At 42.6% G+C, this 17228-nt stretch overlaps 2 protein-coding genes across 2 annotated transcripts in view; both read right to left on the minus strand.

The window, feature by feature from the left end:
• Positions 1–6547: 6547 nt before the first annotated feature.
• Positions 6548–10399, minus strand: GPR83 (G protein-coupled receptor 83). The gene is made up of 4 exons (XM_009704570.1): positions 10010–10399; positions 9140–9265; positions 7974–8107; positions 6548–7201 (listed from the first exon to the last, which is right to left on the minus strand). The coding sequence occupies exons 1-4, from the start codon at positions 10394–10396 to the stop codon at positions 6577–6579; spliced, it is 1272 nt and encodes a 423-aa protein (XP_009702872.1). The 5' UTR covers positions 10397–10399; the 3' UTR covers positions 6548–6576.
• A 3678-nt stretch (positions 10400–14077) lies between these two features.
• The window catches only part of MRE11A (MRE11 meiotic recombination 11 homolog A (S. cerevisiae)), a gene marked incomplete at its 5' end in the record, with an annotated part of 18459 nt that continues 15308 nt past the window's right edge, over positions 14078–17228 (minus strand). The window contains 4 exons of the mRNA XM_009704592.1: positions 14078–14128; positions 15315–15393; positions 15773–15840; positions 16306–16361. Of these exons, the coding sequence (XP_009702894.1) occupies positions 14078–14128; positions 15315–15393; positions 15773–15840; positions 16306–16361 (254 nt within the window). The remainder of the gene's footprint in view (positions 14129–15314; positions 15394–15772; positions 15841–16305; positions 16362–17228) is intronic.

Below are 17228 nucleotides of genomic sequence, written 5' to 3' on the forward strand. Positions count from 1 at the left end.
CTGTTTCCCAAACCCCACTTGGAAAGACAGTCCTATTTGTATTACAGTAGCACCTGAGTACCTCAGCAGAGCCAAGCACCTGATAGCCAAACTGAGGTAGATGTAAGTATGATGAAAGGTTGTTCTCCTTACACACCCTGTGACTTAATTTTAATTAAAGATAAGATGCTGAAGTGGATTGGAACAGACAAAAGAAAGGGGAGCATTTGTAAACTGGAAAACTGTCCTGGTTTGTTATAGGACTGTTCTGGGAGAGTGGCATTCAGCTTTAATATCATACCCCTCTGCCCGGGACCTCTACCTTCAATGAACGTTAAAATGACCTTTGTCTTAAATTTTAGATGCAAGGTGAGGTGCGTGGGGGTTTAAGCACCACAGTGGCAGTGTATGTCTTTCACAGATGTTATATGCTCCCTTGTTTTTCCTTATTGTCCGTGTAACTGAAATGTTTTGCCTGTCACCTCTTCCAGGTTGTCTTTTTAGACAAAGTAGGACCTCTTTTATAGCTAGGTAGGACTTGCATTTTTTGGTTCATCTGTGTCACATACTCTTCTGTTTTCAGCTGTTAGCATTCTCCATATGGCTGAGGATGAGGGGGAAAAAGAAGTAAACGGTGTTACCATCTTTGCATGGAACTGTTTGTGTGCTGGAGCAGATTTCAAAGAGATAGTGTGCCTACTTGAATTTGGCAGCTGGATCCCAAAATGTTGCCATACTATAGTTTGGGCTAGTATTACAAGAATTCTTCAGTTATTATATGGCTTTCAGCTAAGACAAGCATTATTTAAAAGAAAGTCTTTGAAGCTGTAGTATTGTGTTACCTCTGCATAGGACAGTAGCACAGCTGCAGTCCTAATGTCTGCTGCCTTACCAGCAAGAAACAGGGCTTGTGTTGGATACCGGTGCTTCAGACTGCTCAATTTTACTGCCGTACTTCTCCCAGCAAACCTACAACCCCTCTGACCTTTTTGAGATTGTTTCTGCCTGGCTGTGCTGGTGTGTTGTTGATGGTCCTTTATATGTGGGTAATGCAGATGCACGTTGTGGATTGTGTGTTTTGAACAAGGAGCTATAGTGCAATACGAAGATTTTGTGATGTGGATGTGTTTGAACTGTTTGATGTAAGTAGAGTTCTCAGTCTTTAAAACTCAAAGCTCCTGAGAGCAACATGTTGATGTTTCATGTTGGATATGAACCTAACTTTTTAGTAATTCCCCTTTTGTATTTAAAATTTTGACTTGCTGCAGCGAATCTCTCATTGTCTTCTAAAGTAGTGCTCAATAAAATATGTATCAATTCTTCTTGGTTATTTAAATAAAATCAGTTTTGTGAACTACAGCAGTGTGACTGAAGGTTCCAGGAACAGTTGCATGTTGCCATCTGAAAACCTGTAGTGCAATACATGTGATCTGGTGCTAAACCCTGAGCAAATTTTTTGGACAGTAGTTATAACTGCGTTCTTCTAATTTTTGTTCTAATAAGATTGTTAGAGCAACATGAATTGGTTCAAAATTATTTAACCTTTTAACACTGTTGAGAAAACATCAGCAAATGATAAATAGTCTATCTATTGTGTAAGTTACTACTGAAAAATTGGCCACAGTGTCAACACGTTTGAGCTTTTCAGCTGTATCTTGCTGTTTTAAGATGTGTTTCTGCAACTGCCCAGCTCAGTTCTACGTAGATTTTAGTGGCGCTGCTCCTGCTGTAGTTTGCTGTTTTCAAAAGATGGGCTAAATTCCAATTTAGGCCTTAAGGAAAAGAGTTCATCTTCAGCCTCTTCATCACTACACTCTGTCTAGAAAGAGCTACATCCATCTGTCTCTTTTTTTAAATAGCCCCCAAAGTAAAATGACAGTGTTGAGATTGAGGTTTGGTCCGTGCCATCCTCTGATTGACCCTTCTCTCTCCATCTCTTGAGTATTGATAGTCCTCCAAATGCAGGAGAGCTGCAGCTAGCTCCTCTGCACGCTCTTTGCCTTACAACACCGTTCAATGGCTCTTAGCTACCTTGTGAGATTTAAAACTTGTGATATAAACTGGATTACACAGAAAGAGAGTAAAAAAAAAAAAAGTTTATTCCAGTAGAAGATGGTGTACCTGTAAAAGCAGCTGTACCCTGCTGCTTTTCCTCCTCTGGATGTTGTCAGTCGCTTTCGGAATAAAGAGTATATTTTAGGTCCTTGTTTTGTTTCTCTTGCTGGGAGCAGTAGGTGGTTTTTCAGTAGGAGTTTTGATGACAAGTTTAGGACCGGAGCCTCGAGCCCCATTTAATGAGCCTACGAGCAAAAGATGTCCTGGCTGCACTTTGTGAACATGAAGACAGAAATCAGGTCATGAGTGGTTTTCTGATGATGGAGGTGATCAGAGGGATTTAACCTCCACCACCACTGTCTGCTGTCTATGGTGGCTTCTGTCCGTCTGGGTTAAAACTTTTTAAGGAAGCCACTTGGTGTAAATCTTTACTTTTCAATAACGAGTGTCATGTTGTTGAAATGAATAGTCAAAATTATACTATTGTGCCCTATGGCTCACAGGAACAGCCTTATTTCTAACCTGTGGCTCAAAGCAATTACTGCATTTTAAAAGGTAGGTGAAATATTACATCTGTCTTAAGGAAGTTTGTAATTCTGTTTTTAATGAAGTTTAGACTATATTCACCTCAATGAGTGGTTGTCATCGCTACACAGGTGTTTTCATGCTGCTGTGACATTGCTCTGAGAGCTGGATTGTTGCAAACAGAACAGGAGCAGGTGAAACAACTCAAGAGTAAGTACTCCCAATGTCTGTGTTGTGCTTAAGACTATCTGGCTTCACTAAGGCTCGTATCGAGGTCCCTGGCGTTTATGCCTGGAATAAGAGTTAAACAAATGCCAGGAGTACAAGGTAACCCTCACACCGTCTATGAAGTGAGCCAAAGAATTAGATTCTTATTCAGGAGTACTCTATGTACTTGGAGATTTGGAAAAAGTCTAGGGTTTGGGGTTTTTGTGGTGGTACCAAGAAGATGAGGAAACAAAACAGCATAGCTTCCTGCAAAGTACCAAGAAACACTACAGAAGGGACCTGGTAGATGAACCCACCACAACCACTTCTTGGCTTGTGAAAAAAATTTTTTTAAACGATCTGTCTGAGGATTTCATGTAACCTGTTTGGTCAGTGGGCAGTTCAGAAGGCTTCTTGCCTCAGGGGGTGGTGGGGTTGGGTCACCTAAGTGATGAAGAAGGCAAAACCCTGGTGGAAATCAGAAGGGTGACAGCTGAGGCAATGGAAGTGCCCTAGGAAGGACAACACTGGGAGAGAGAAGACAGAGCTTTTGCGATGGGAGTATGTCCTAGATGTGCGCAGTTAGCAAAAGCCCTGGCCTATCAAATGGCCTAACGCAGAACAAAACGTGAGGATGCTAGTGTTTGGAAGTGCAGCCAGCGGGAAGTAAATACCTGCATTAAAATGAAGGCCAGCAACACTCCCATGGCACCTCTCATTCACCGCTGAAGACCCTTTTTCCCACGGACCCAGCACAGTCTTGGAGAGCAACATGTCCTTACCTGAGCCATTGCCACAGCTAGAAACTACTTCCAGAGGAGTCTCACACGAGCACTTTTAGCAACGACAGTTCTTACAGTCCCTGTTCCAGCAAATGGGTCTTACAGAAGACATCGTAAGGACAGTCAGGATGCAAATCCATCTGTCCTGGTATCTTATCGTAAGGACAGTCAGGATGCAAATCCATCTTACGGATTTTTAATAGATAAATTCTTACCCTTTTTAATATCCATGTTTGTCTTTTCTGATTCAAATGCTTAGTTATCCTATCTCAGTCTTGAAATGATGGCAACAGTCACAAAACCTGAGAAAATGAAGGAGAGAAGAAGATGGTGTTGGCTCCCTGTATCTTCTTTCCTCACGCCATCCCCTTCCCTTGTGTCCTGTCTCTGAGTCTCTCCTTCCTCCTGCTGCCATCACACCCTCCCTCCCCTGTCCGCCTCCTCCTCATCACTCTTCTCCCTCCTCTTTGCTACCGGTGAGTGAACACTTGCTGCTAGAAACTACACATAAACACAGACCTTTTTTTTATTGATCAAGGGAACCAAATGCAGCGTCTAATTTGTTGCTTTATCCCTTGCCCATATATGCACACACACATTTTACCTCTCCTGGGGAAATATTTTAGTATCTGGGAGAAATGTTTAAATAGTTAAAAAGTGATGAGCACAAGGGGTTATGAGGGACTCTGAAATTAAATTGGAGCTGCATAATTACAAGGAAGGAAGAGGCAAAGCGAAAAATGAAAGGATAATGTCGACTGAACGGCCTTTGGGAGGGATGGGTTAACGTCCCAAACTCTCACGAAGAGGGCTTTCCAACACTACCAGAGCTCTCTCTCTTGTAGAGTAGAAATGGGCTGAGGTCCCTGCTTCTCTCACATGCTTTGGCATGTTAATATAAATCTTCTTATACTGAACTTACAGGCCAGATCTTGCGCAACTGAAATCAGGGAATGGGTCTGATTCACAGCAGTTCACAGTATGTCCAAGGTTACTGCGGATCTAAAAACACCCCATCACTGCTTTCCTCTTTTAAGTGCACAAGTACTCAGCATTCCCAAAGGTTCATTTGCTGGTAAAGAGTTGGGATGTGCTGTCAGTGGATGGGGAGTGTGGTTCACAGGCTCTGCATGTCTGGGATCTCCGTAGAATAGAACAGAATAAGAATAGAACAGAATAAGAATAATGTTTCAGTTGGAAAAGGCCTACAACGATCAGCTAGTCCAACTCCCTGACCACTTCAGGGCTGATGTGTTACAAACGTGAAGGGAAGAAATGAGTCTTGGCTTAAGGGGTCAACACAGGCAGGAGGAATGGTTTGATTCTGCGTATCAGTGATACAAAGCACTCTGACTCATGGGGCCTTGATAACCAGCAGTAAAATTGCACAGGATTCCAAGTGAGAGACTGATCGCACCTTGTGAAAGGACAGGGTAGCTGCAAGGTGCGGTAGGCATTGCAGTCTCTTTAAATACTCAGGTGGGAAAGACCTGCAAGGCTTAAAATGATTTCAGAAATGTAAGTTTATTACAAGACACTGGGAAAAACAGTTTCTCTTCCCACCCGCGCCCACACCCCCAACCATCTATAGTCCTTTATAAAAAGAAGATTTTTCTCACTTCACTGCTGGCTGCTGCAAGTTGAATGCGGAATGGGGCACCCAGGCGTGACATTCAAGCTAATTTCCACAGCACGGAGAGAGTTATTGCTTTCCTCTGCAATACAAGGAACAGTTTTTTGAATGCCCGTCTTTTTTCATTATTCAAAATCAGATTTTCTTCTGCTAAGAACATTAAGTTCTGCAAACTACTCCAGACAGCTCCAGTCACATGAATTTTCTTAGCCATTCCAAGAAGGACACATCTCACTTGTCTTTAAAGGCACCAAAATTGTGCAATCATCAGAGGGTATTTTGCAGAGAAATGTTCCACTTTTATTACTTGCTATCAGAGAGATCATCTGCTCTCTCAAAGCAGTTCATTTATGAACTGATTCCAGTGACCTAACATCTTAGTTGGGGACAAAATGTCCCAAATATCTGATCTGAGAAGTACCCAGGTGCTTTACAGGATACGAGAACAACATTCAAAGGCAAACTAAAAAGTCAAACTGTGGGATACTTTAGCTGTCACTTCACAATAATGCAAAGATGCTCTGATCAAAAGGCCCTAGTCCAAACTCAGAGTAGTGTTTAATTACCCATTCTCCAACTGTGGATGGTATGTCCAACATTCTCCAAAGTACCGTTTGGGGGTTTGGTTCTCTATTTGCAGAAAAGTTTTCTGAATACTCATGACTTTATCTTAGGAAAGAAAAATTCTGTGTGATTTAGCACTGGCGGCAGATGCTGAGCTAACAGGTTGGTGTTCGTCCTCTACTTATGCAAAGAATAGGCACCCATTTTTCTTCAAATCTACCTTAGAAAAAGTGCCTGCAAAGTAAGAGACTCCTCTATTTATCAATGTCCATCTTACCCTCCACTTCTCTGAGGGTATTTCCACAAAAAAACGGATTTGTGAAATGTATCTGTTCATTCATTCTGAACAGATCTTGACTTTTCGCACTCCAGTTCAGAAGGGATGCCTTCGTACCCAGCTGCACTAGATCTAAGCCAGCAACCTAAAGGTCTACACCTCGACCACTTCCATGTTGCTATGAACAGACTTAGAAAAGGGGGAGGGAAGCCTGATGAGATGAGACTGTTGCTTTAGTGTTTAAGTACCAGCAAAACACACACACAGCCCCAGTGGTTAAAAAGGCTTAGTCACGCAGATAACAGTGACACACGTGCACAGAATCCCATCCTGCAAGCCGAACCGAAGTTGACTTGACAAAGACAGTTCCTTCCTGGGAAGGGTTTGCTTTCTCCCCGTTAGTGGCTCCACGCCATTACTATCAGCCTGCATCAAACATGCAGCTCTTTCGCAGTACCTCCTGCAGAACCTCCTTGGTTTTATCATGCGTGGTCGCACAGTCTCTACGTAGGCAAGTCTATCTGCGGTCCTTATAGATTTCCCAGGGCCACCGTTTAGCTCACAGCTACTATCGGCTCAACTGCAGAGATGTCTGTCTTTCCTGACTGGATGTTGGAGGCTGATGGAAGGACATGGGAGGCCTGCAACCTCTTGAAGTTGCCATTTTCTGGCCAAGCCAGTCGGTAGGATGGGACCACGGAGGGAAGCCTCTGTTTGGTGGGCCCAGGAGGTTTTCTGCACATGTTGAGCAAAGCCTTCAGTTCTGATCGGAAGCTGTCATTGAGCCAGCAGTAGATGAAGGGGTTGTAGCAAGTGCTGCTCATTGCGAACCAGTGAAAGGCAAAGTACAGGGCATTGTTGGTGTGGATGGTCTGGCTGGAGAGGAGGACGACGTAGCAATTCAAGGGGAACCAGCAGACTGCGAAGAGGATGACAACAAGCATCAGCATCTTTATGGTCTTCTTATTCTTTTTGCGAAGGGCAAAGTACTGCTCAGTGGTGACATCCCCGATGACATTGCGCAGCCAGAGTTTCTTGGCCACTGTCACGTAGGCAGCAGAGATGATCAGAAGGGGCAGGACGTAGAGCAAAATGAAGGTTGTTAAGTCGAGGTACTTCCAAAAGACATCAGCAGGCTCAGGGAAATCCGGCAGACACAGACACCGGGTAACCTCCTCACTGCAAGTGGAGATATTGGAGAGGAGGTGAGAGCCCATACGGCCGGGCATGGCAGAAGTACCTCGGAAACAAGGAGGTGGGAGAGGGCTCCTGGCCCGGAGGCAGACCTTTCGTTTATGCATGTGTCACAGCTCAGCAGAGCTCTGCTGCCCAAGGGCGCGAGCCACGGAGCAGCCTGTGAGCAATAATTTCTTGTGGGCATTCATGACCTTCTGATAATTTTATGAATTTGATCAATTACAAGATTTCCTGCACAGAAGCAGGTTTTTATTCTCTGTCCTTTGGCAAACACAAATGCAGTGGCTGCATATATTAAGGACATTTCCCTCATTAAAGCACTTTCCAAGTATCAAGGCTCATGACAGAGTTTTATGGAACAAGCAGCTGAGGCAGATTTTTTTCACTTTCCCAGGGCTAAAGAGTAGATTAAAATCTGTTAGGTTTTAGGTTTTTCCCATTTCTGGTCTGCCTATACAGCTCAGATTAGTACACTGTGTAAAATGCCAGTGTATAGAGGGTCCAGTCCAGATCCTCTAACTTCTTAGCCTATTTCATGTGATTAGTGTGACAGAATAAAGATAAAATAATTAAAACCAGAAACAAGGACAGGGTATCAGCCATTGAGAAAGGAATCTGATGAAAATTATAGACTAGATCCCTATTTGGCTGACCTCAACATAAGCTCAGGGCTTTCAGTAGAAGATGCCAAAATATGACCACCAAGAGTTTGGCCTCCAGGGAGACTCTGGAGGAAAGCAAAGCACATCCTTACCTGTATTCAAAGGTAAAGAGTTTTTGGTAGATCGCATGTGGTAGGGAAAAACAAGTTGCCATGATCCAAATTACAGAGATGTAGATAACACCTTTTGCAGTAGATATGCGAGGTTTCAAAGGGTGCATTATAACCTGTGCAAAATGAACCAATAAGACATTTCAGGAAATAATGATATCATTTTTTCACATGATCTTCCAGCCTTAAATCCATTATTTAACATGGAAATTCAGAATGCAAGCAGTACAGTCTTCACTCAGCTCCTGTTGACTGTAAGCTGTACACGAAAGCCTGAATTTTTCCTCCATGGAAATGGGTAAAGTCAGATCCCAACCCTACCCTCACATTTCGGTATTTGCATCTAGGTGGGAAAAACTAGGTACCAGGGGGTCTTGCACACACATTCATTTCCAGGTTCAATTTACTTAATGGCAACAAAAGGAAAAAAAAGAAAAAAAAAAAAAGGAGAGGAGAAAATAGTCTCAGACTCTTCAGTATTGGTGACCCAAAGAACCACGGGTTTGTGATTTAACCAGACCTCCCTGGGGATGCTTCTGACAGCCAGTGCATTTTCTGGAAACCAGCTTTCTAGCAGAAAATGTCAACTATCAACAGTTTTGTGTGGTTGTTGGGTGACTCCAAACTGATAATGCCAAACTGCCCCCAGTTTTGAGTTCGTTATCAACAGCAAGCACAGCTCTGCTTGTGACAAGTATCAGTATGCTACAGTCAGCTCTCCGGTATTCGGGGTAACAAGGGGTGAGACAGCCCGGAGCAAAGGGAGACAGAGCTGCGGAAGCTAACTGGGATGTCCCTACATCCCTGGTGCTACACAAACCACCCCAGAGGAGAGCTGCCCATGTGGATTCCTATCAGGATCTTGGACTTTCTACTCCTTTGAAAGCTACTGGATTATCTACCACAGAAAAGCTCCCTTTCCCCAGCTGGAAGCGATCGCAAGGCAACGGACATCTCCCATCTCCCACCTTGCTGTGGGCTTGAAACTTCTTTCCATCTGACAGCAAGAACTGCTCCCCTACCCTGTCAGCTCCTCGTGCATCTTACGTTAACCTAGGAGCTGAGAAGGAAAGGACAAGGGATCATCCTTCCTCATTTTCATTATGTCCCCCCAAGCTTTCTGTCCGTCTGCTTCAGAGAGCTCTCACCTGGTGCCTGTCCACGGCAATGGCTGTGAGGGTCAGGGCAGAGACGTGCAGGGAGCAGTACTGCGCAAACCTACTGACGTGGCACATCCCCTTCCCAAATATCCAGGTACTGTTCACAAAACGAGCCTAAAACCAGAACACCATTAGTTATGTGCACCCCCCTACACCCCCCCACATGCTTATAGATACCTGAGACACCTCTGGCACACAATGCCTTGTGATACGTAAAGGGTATTTTAAAAAATAGCAGGTTCTTTGTATAAATGTATAATTTTCTGGCTTCTGAGCTCTGAAGAGGAAGGTTAGCGCTGCTCAGTGGCCCAGCAACATCCTCCAGGAGAACACAGCAGGGCAGTACCAAAGATGTTTGTTCTGGCTTATTCACAGTGTGTCCTTCTGCAGTCTAACTACTGAGTCAATACGTTAGTTTTTCCTTTTGAAGCCCTCCTTACAGGACAGGGCTGACCTATATGTCTTCTCGTACTTCAAAGCAAACTAGGGCTTTTCAACACAGCTTGCAAAACAATGGTGAGCATTAATCCCAAGAGGTTCATAGCATTACCTTGGAAACACTTCAGAGAAGGGAAGGGAAAAAAAGACCAGATACTACAAAGTACTAAGTAATCACCACAAGGTCATTATTGTTCAAGTACTATCAGGGCCACTTTTAAGAAATGGATAATTTCAGATCTCCAACTAGATGACAGGAATTAGAGAAGATGTGGAGTTTTCCAAAGATAACTCCAATCACTGTAATTTGGACTGAACAGGTATCTGCAGAACATCCATGCACTGCCTATAGTGGCGTAAAGAAGAAAAGGCCATCAAAGTGACAGCGATGCCTTTATGGCATCTCCGTCCCAGTCTTACCAGAGTAAAAGGCGTGTTGAGGAGCATGATCATAATATCAGCTACAGCCAGGTTCACAATGAACAAGCTGGTGGCAGAATGCATGCGCTTGGTCTTGATGACAACGTGACAGACCAGGATGTTGCCGAAGAGGGAGAAGATAATGATGAAGGAGTACGCTGTGATGAGCAGGGCTTTCACCGTGATGCTCTGCGACTCCGCTCCGTACCGGCTCCTGCCCACAAAGCTCTGCCAGTCAGCCAGGCTGTCGTTATCCCAGGAAAAGAAACCCGAGATGTTCGGGATTATAAAAGTCTTCTGCAGGCTCCTGTTGAGGGGCAACTTTCCTGAGGTCGCAAAGGCGTTAACCAAGTTAGGAAGGGAGAGCCAGAGAAACCAGGACAACATCTCTGAAACGCCGCTCCACTCCTCCAATTTGGAAACAGCTCGTTTGCCAGAGAGCAGAGCTCACGCCGTGTGCCGGGAGAGCTGTCCTCCCCTCGCTCAGCCCAGGCACGCTATGGGGGCTGCAAACACGCGAGCAAGCAGCAGGAGAGGGTGGATGCTCCTGCCTCCCGCAGCGTGCTCCTCTCCTGCTCGGCTCACCGCTACTTTTGCTCCTTCAGCCAGCTTTATACCCCCAGGTGAGCTCTGAGCCAGGATCTTCCGCAGCCATTGGGCTGCATGACATTATTTCTGCTCTGACGTGCTGCTTTTCCACGCTGTCACGCTCCCCCGGGCGCTACTCCAAGATAAGCACATCTGTGAGAAAGGCAAATCAATCTCTCCAGTCGTCAGCATCCTTTTTCTCTACTAGCAGCCCAGCTCGTGCAAATTCTGTGCTGTTCACAGACCAGCAGCCTGTGTGGTAGCTCTGCTCTCTTCCAGGATACAGTTCAATTTTAAGCTCAGTTTTAAAGGTCTGGCAGGCAAGTTTCAGCCTATTTCACAGCATGACACTTAGTAACTAGCATAGAATAGGGGGGGGTAACAGATGAACTGTGAATAACAAGCTGGCTTACTGTACTTACAGTATTTTTCCAAAGATCTTTTTTCCCCTCAGAGAGACAGAGAAATGCTTAAGCTTTCCCTTGGCTGGGATTTCCTCTTGGCCAAGGGAATAAAAAGGTTGATGTGAAACTGTGCTTTCTAGGGTTTGTAGAAACACAGGGGTAGTTACAAAGAGGTGATTATATAGGACAGAGGATGGGAAGGGATATCCCAGCTCAGCAAGTCCAGTCTCCAAAGCAACAGGCAGCTGTATGCTGAACCCAAACACCGACGAGATGGCATGTGCGTTCCCTCTGCCTTCCTCCCAAAAACACCGTAGGAAATCTAAAACCAAGAGCCACAATTCTACACAGCACAGAGGGATGTGCCCCTCCACGAGTGCACGTGTAAGGTGCTGCCCCTCTGCTGGGGACAGATCTGCTTGGGAGGTGTGAACTAACCCTGGCCAGAGCAGGTTCAGTACATAAAAGGCTTTATTTAACCATCAGTTAAAAGGCCATTATCTGAAAAGCTTATAAAATAAGCTGGTCACTCACTGGTGAAATAACACTTCCAGAAGATGCTTGTGACTCCCCCAGTGAATGACTCAGGCTGCCTTTTCATCCCTGCTCAGGAGTTGAACGCAGCAGGACAGCCAGCATAGCCAGCCCACAGCACTGCTCTGCAAACTGCTGCCAGCATCTATTTCCTCCACAAAATTGTCCAACTCGAGCTCTTTTGGCAGTTTGCCTGTCTCAGAGGAAGCTTTCTAGCAAACCTGCTGGAGCTGCTAAAGTGGCAGTCACCTGTGACCATTCAGAAAGAAGAAAGAAATGTGCGCCCAGCTCAGAAGCACTCGGCCAGCGAGGATGCCCCCGATCAGATGCTGCCAGGAAAACACAGAGTTCTCACAATGTAACGTAAAGGCCCAGGGAGATGGCAGAAAGTGGGAAGGGGCAGCGTTCTGGTGTGGGTTTGGGATAAGAACAGAGTGGTTGGTGAGACACATCCCCCTTCTTGCTGGGCTGCTCCAGCAGCTCCCAAGTTCCACTCCTTTTCAGTGCTGCTGGCCAATGCACAAGGGTATTCTGTCTTCTGACACTCAAACTCCAGCTCTTATTCTTCCACATCTATCAGATCCTGCTCCCCTGTACTATAATCCATATTCCAGCAAAAATTATTAGCTTTGTCTGTTTACTCCCCTTGATCTAATTCTTCATTTCTAGCGGTGTACCCTTGTACATGTAGCCAGAGCCATCATTGTCTTTGAAGACCAATTGCTTCCAGGAGATCAGGAGGCCTTCATCTCACCTTCAAAGCCAGGCTGCTGGGGAGAAGGATGGGAATCTCCTCTCACACAGCTCAAGCCCACCCTCCTCCGAGCTGGACTCAGCATCTTGTGATCCAAAGGAAGTGGTCCCACCACACAGGCCCACTCGAAATAACCCACAAAGGGTCACTAAAAAAGCCCAGTGGAAGCTCCCTGGGTCATGTCTCTCCCATGTGCTCTTCTCTGCCTCACATCACCTTTCTGGTTTAGTTTGTATCTAAACACACCCCAGTACGAAGTGTCTGAACAGTTCACCAACGTGTGGTTGTTACTAGAGAACAGCCTGTAGTAGATTTGTCAGCTTGGTACCCGCTCCTGCTGACTTCACCCTTGCTCCACCATCCCCAGCACCCACTGATAGCAAAGGAAGAAACTGCACAGGAATGTCAGGATTTGGTACGCTGTTGCTGGTTTTTGTAAGAGGTATCTGTGAAATGATGTAATTTATAAAGTGAACCGTATTTAGAAAATGTTTGAAATAAAGCTACACAGCTCATGAATTCAGGTAACCAAAAAAAGTCATCAAAAACATCTGTGCAATAGCACTCAACAAAACTATAATAAATTAGAAAACAGGCCTGATGAAAAAAAAAAGGTCGTAAGAGGAATATAAAAAAAAATAATCACCCAGACACACTAAAAAATGCAATTTGGAAGCATTAAAAAAAAAGGAATAATGCTTTTTTTTAAATACACAGCAGAGTATGCGTAACTTCTGCCCCCACCATTTCCCTGGGAATAACCCTTCTTCCACTACCATGGCTTTGCTCAATTTTTGAGCTTTCCTGGGGCAGTTACATGAGTGAGAAGCGACTTCTCAAAAACTATCCAGTGTGATCTCTGAGAAATAATGATGATTTTCTGAGCATCTTACCCCCCCCCGTATAACAAATGACATTAACGATTAGAAGAAGTATTTGTTTATAGTACAGTCTTTCTACACACATCAGGTTACATTTTTCCCCTGAAGTGAAGGATGCCACCTTTATCTTCTATACAAGACAGTTCGAGAACTGCTGCAGTTTAACACTAAACAAAGCCACTGTGAATTGGACAGTTGACTGAAAAAAAATTGTGAAAAAGGTATATACTTTGCTAAAATCTTTGCCTAGGATGTGCCTGCAACATTAAAAGATAAAGTCCCCTTTGGCACTTCTTGAATTACAGAGCATAACTCATTCCCGTATACTATGACATTTAATAGCAGTGCAATAGTGGGTTTAGTTCTCCTAGTAGAGTTGAAAGTATTAGAACATTTTCCAGTTTCAATACTGAAAACTGTATTTTTGGGCCAAACTATTACTCTTCAGCGTTTTCAGCTGTATCTGTAAAAAACTGCAAATAAATACAAGTTTCATATGCTGACCAAGTCTGTGTCCATATCCATACTTGCATACTACTACAAATTTATTCCTTTGCAAAATTCAAACCCAAGAGATGGAGTTTTCTATAAAAGATATGACCGTTACTTACATTATAATCTCAGAAAGAAATCAGGCTTTTAGAAGTTTTAGAAAGGACTTGCAGTTTCAGGCAGTACTTCAGAATATTAGACACTGTAGTCTAATGCATCAAGCAATGCAACACCCAAATTATACCAAATTTGGTGCCACTGAAAAAAAAAAAAAAAATCCAAAAACTTTTCGTAGAAGTGAAAACTGAAGGTAAACAATCATTTACAGACAAACGTCTTATACAGAATGCCTTGCAAACTGCTTTCCATTCTCTTCACTAACTTTCACGGTCTCTCTTGTATAGCGAGCCAGAAATCACTTAGTTCTCCTTGATGCTGCAGTGCTTTTGAATGGATCGAATTCATCCTGCAATTTGTAAACAGATACGCATTACTAGAACAAGCGTGCATTCCGAGTCATAAGAAGTAAAGTCACCTTTAGATTAAACTAGAAAGCCTAGTCACATTATTCCACGTTTTCTGACAGACCTGTTTTTGTTGGTTTTGACATGCAAGAGATTATCCATTGATTTAAAAATCCAGATCACAAACGTGCAGAGAACAGAAACTGAGTTTATGTCAGTATGATCAGAACAGCTGCTTTGAAACGGGAAACAATCTATATTCAGGAAAACGTTATCATTATGAGCAGCACACACCTCAACGAAGTAAGGTCACTTCCAACCAAACCATTCTATGATTCTATGAAGTTATGTCCATATACATATAACACATCATAATTTACTGAGATTTGCATGAATCAAAAATACTGTTTCTTTTTACAGGTTCAAGCAAACATGTAGTTTTGTATTTCAGGTATAAGAAGAGCTAGCATAGAGGAGAGAAGGGACAAGAAAGTAACATTTGCTCTGAAGTGGCCAACATCTGACATTATTAAGGCTAGCATATGGACCATACGTGACAGTCTGCTAGTCTGTGAAAACAAACCGCACAGTGCTTGACAGGATAGTGTGTATTCTATTCAGTGCAAAACTGTGCATAAAGTTCTACTTGTTTAATAATGGAAGAAACCATTTCCTAGCAGTTCAAATGTATACTGCACGAACAGACATCTTAAACTTGAAGACAGTGTTTTAATTTTTTTTTTACAGTGTATTTACATAATTTGCAAGAGTAAAACAATGAAGTGCCCTGGAAAATAGCCATTTTTAAATGCAAAAAATAAAATTCCTCCTTTTTACAAGAATAAAATACATAAACAAATGAAAGAACATAGCCAGGCACTAGAAGAGATTACGATTACTTTCTTCCCCAGGCAAAATAACCTACCCCACACATTTCAGGAATGACAATTAACTGATTAAGAACTGAAGGGAAAAAGGACTGGATATTTTCCTGAGGTCCCTTCTAGCCTTATTTTTGATGATTATGTATATATTCTAATTAAAGTTGGTTGCAATAATCTAGCCCCGTTAGTGAAAAATAAAAATAATTCAAATTTACTCTGAAATGCTTTATTCAAATAGCTGTAAAACAGTAAGTTATAGAAACTCATATGAAATAAAAGAAAAAAAGACCACTATATACCATACCTCATCTGACTCAAAATCAACTCCTCTAGATGTTTGGCTTTGTGAACCTCTTTTACTAAGTGAAGGTGTAGTTGACAACCTTGAAACATACAAAGAGGACAAAAGACATCAGCATGTTCTCAGTTACCAGACTTTCCAATAACTTTCCCTTCAACTTAGATTTGGACAACCAACACAGAGGTAAGAATGAATAAAAATAAGTAGAACGATTCAAATTTTCAAACTAACATATTAAATCCAAAGCTCTGACCTAGCTTATCTCAATCAGTAGACCAATTTATTGTTATAGAAAGATCATCCACATTAACAGGTAAAAATTTATATAAAGTCTCTAAGTAGTGTTATGACTTTCTTAAAAATCTGTTTTTTTCAGGTAGGGGATCAGAGCCCTGGCCTCTGCTGATGGCCCACCAGAAATAAGGCAGTCATGGTAGCATTCGTGAAGTAAACATACCGACCTTTGATTTGCTTTGGAAGAAGGAACAATAGAAATGTCTTCTAGATCAGAGTCATCATCTATGATATCCTGAAAAAATTACATAATTTATGAAGTTTTTTCACAGAATTTATTATTACAGAGATATAGCACGTAATGCTACGGTACTATAGCACAGAACCTTTGGGGTTTTTTCCAACTATATACCTACTTAGTTATAATATACACTTGACAGGGCTCCAGGCTAGAACCGTGCAATGTGCAAACACAGTACAAGTTTTGCCCTTCAGATCTTTGATCTTGCAGAAACCCCCAAAATACTCTGTATCTTAGACTATGGTCACAAATAAAACATGGTCTTGTTTTTCTCTGACAAACATCATACTGAAAAAGGGTACAAAAGGTCTACAAATTAACATGCGGAAACTTACTGCTGGAACTGATAGCTTGGGAACAATCTGATGGTTTAGGCTAATGTTTTGATCATATATTTATTTTTCAAATCAGAAAACAGCAAAAGGCAGTGCAACTTCACTCGTGCAAGATGCTTCTTACCTCTGAGTAAGATTTAGATGAGTTCAAGGAGGAGTCTGGTTTCAAAGACCTAAAGGCTAGAACAAAACAAATGCAATACTTTTAAAGTGCTCACACAATAAACTGCAAACAACATTGTATCATTCTTTTTATTTAAGACCTGCTTAGCATGCATTTCCTCTGCAAAACACCCTGTAAAAGAAACAAGCAAACCCCTCAAACCCAAACCAAAACATAAATTAAGCCTTTGCTAGAGTCTGACAACCTAGCGATCTAATCCTCTGTGTGGCAGCAGGTGCTTCCCAGTCTGGCTCAAAAACCTTCAGTAACTTTGGTTTGGAGGAGAAAAATATTACTATAATTGATATTCCTATATGTCTAACAGCATACCCATCAACACATCTGCTAAAATTGATTTCTCTGCACTATTTTAGGTCATTTGCTAACCAATTTAAAACTTAGGTAATTTGCTGATTAATGTAAAACTCACTATACCTTTGGGTATTTTGTGGGGGATTCATGTATAGATTTGCGAGCAGTATTTTTTCTTTAATACACAGATTACCTACGCTGTTTCCTCAGAGCCTGTCCTCTGTAGCAAAGAAGGGCTACATATGTGGCTTAAAGCTCAGGTAAGTTTCTCTTCCCTAGTAAAAACTGGCATTTCTAAAACTTGCTACAATGTAAGAGTAAATGGATTTGTATTAAAGCTTACTATTTGTAAGCGTCAGTCAAGTTTAAACTTTTTATCCACTGAGGAATATTCTGCATAAAACAGGTGCTATTAAGTCACATTCATTCTATGCTTATTCCTTAAGGAACTGCATACAGTAAGATGTTCCCTCTTTCCAGTTCTTCCTGTCAGAAGTTCCTGACACATTTCATTTAACCCCATGACTGTAGATTAGCACTATTCTTCCCCCCCCCCCCTCACCCTTCTTTTT

Source organism: Cariama cristata, unplaced genomic scaffold (assembly GCF_000690535.1).
Source record: "Cariama cristata isolate BGI_N322 unplaced genomic scaffold, ASM69053v1 scaffold1120, whole genome shotgun sequence".
Taxonomy (NCBI): domain Eukaryota; kingdom Metazoa; phylum Chordata; class Aves; order Cariamiformes; family Cariamidae; genus Cariama; species Cariama cristata.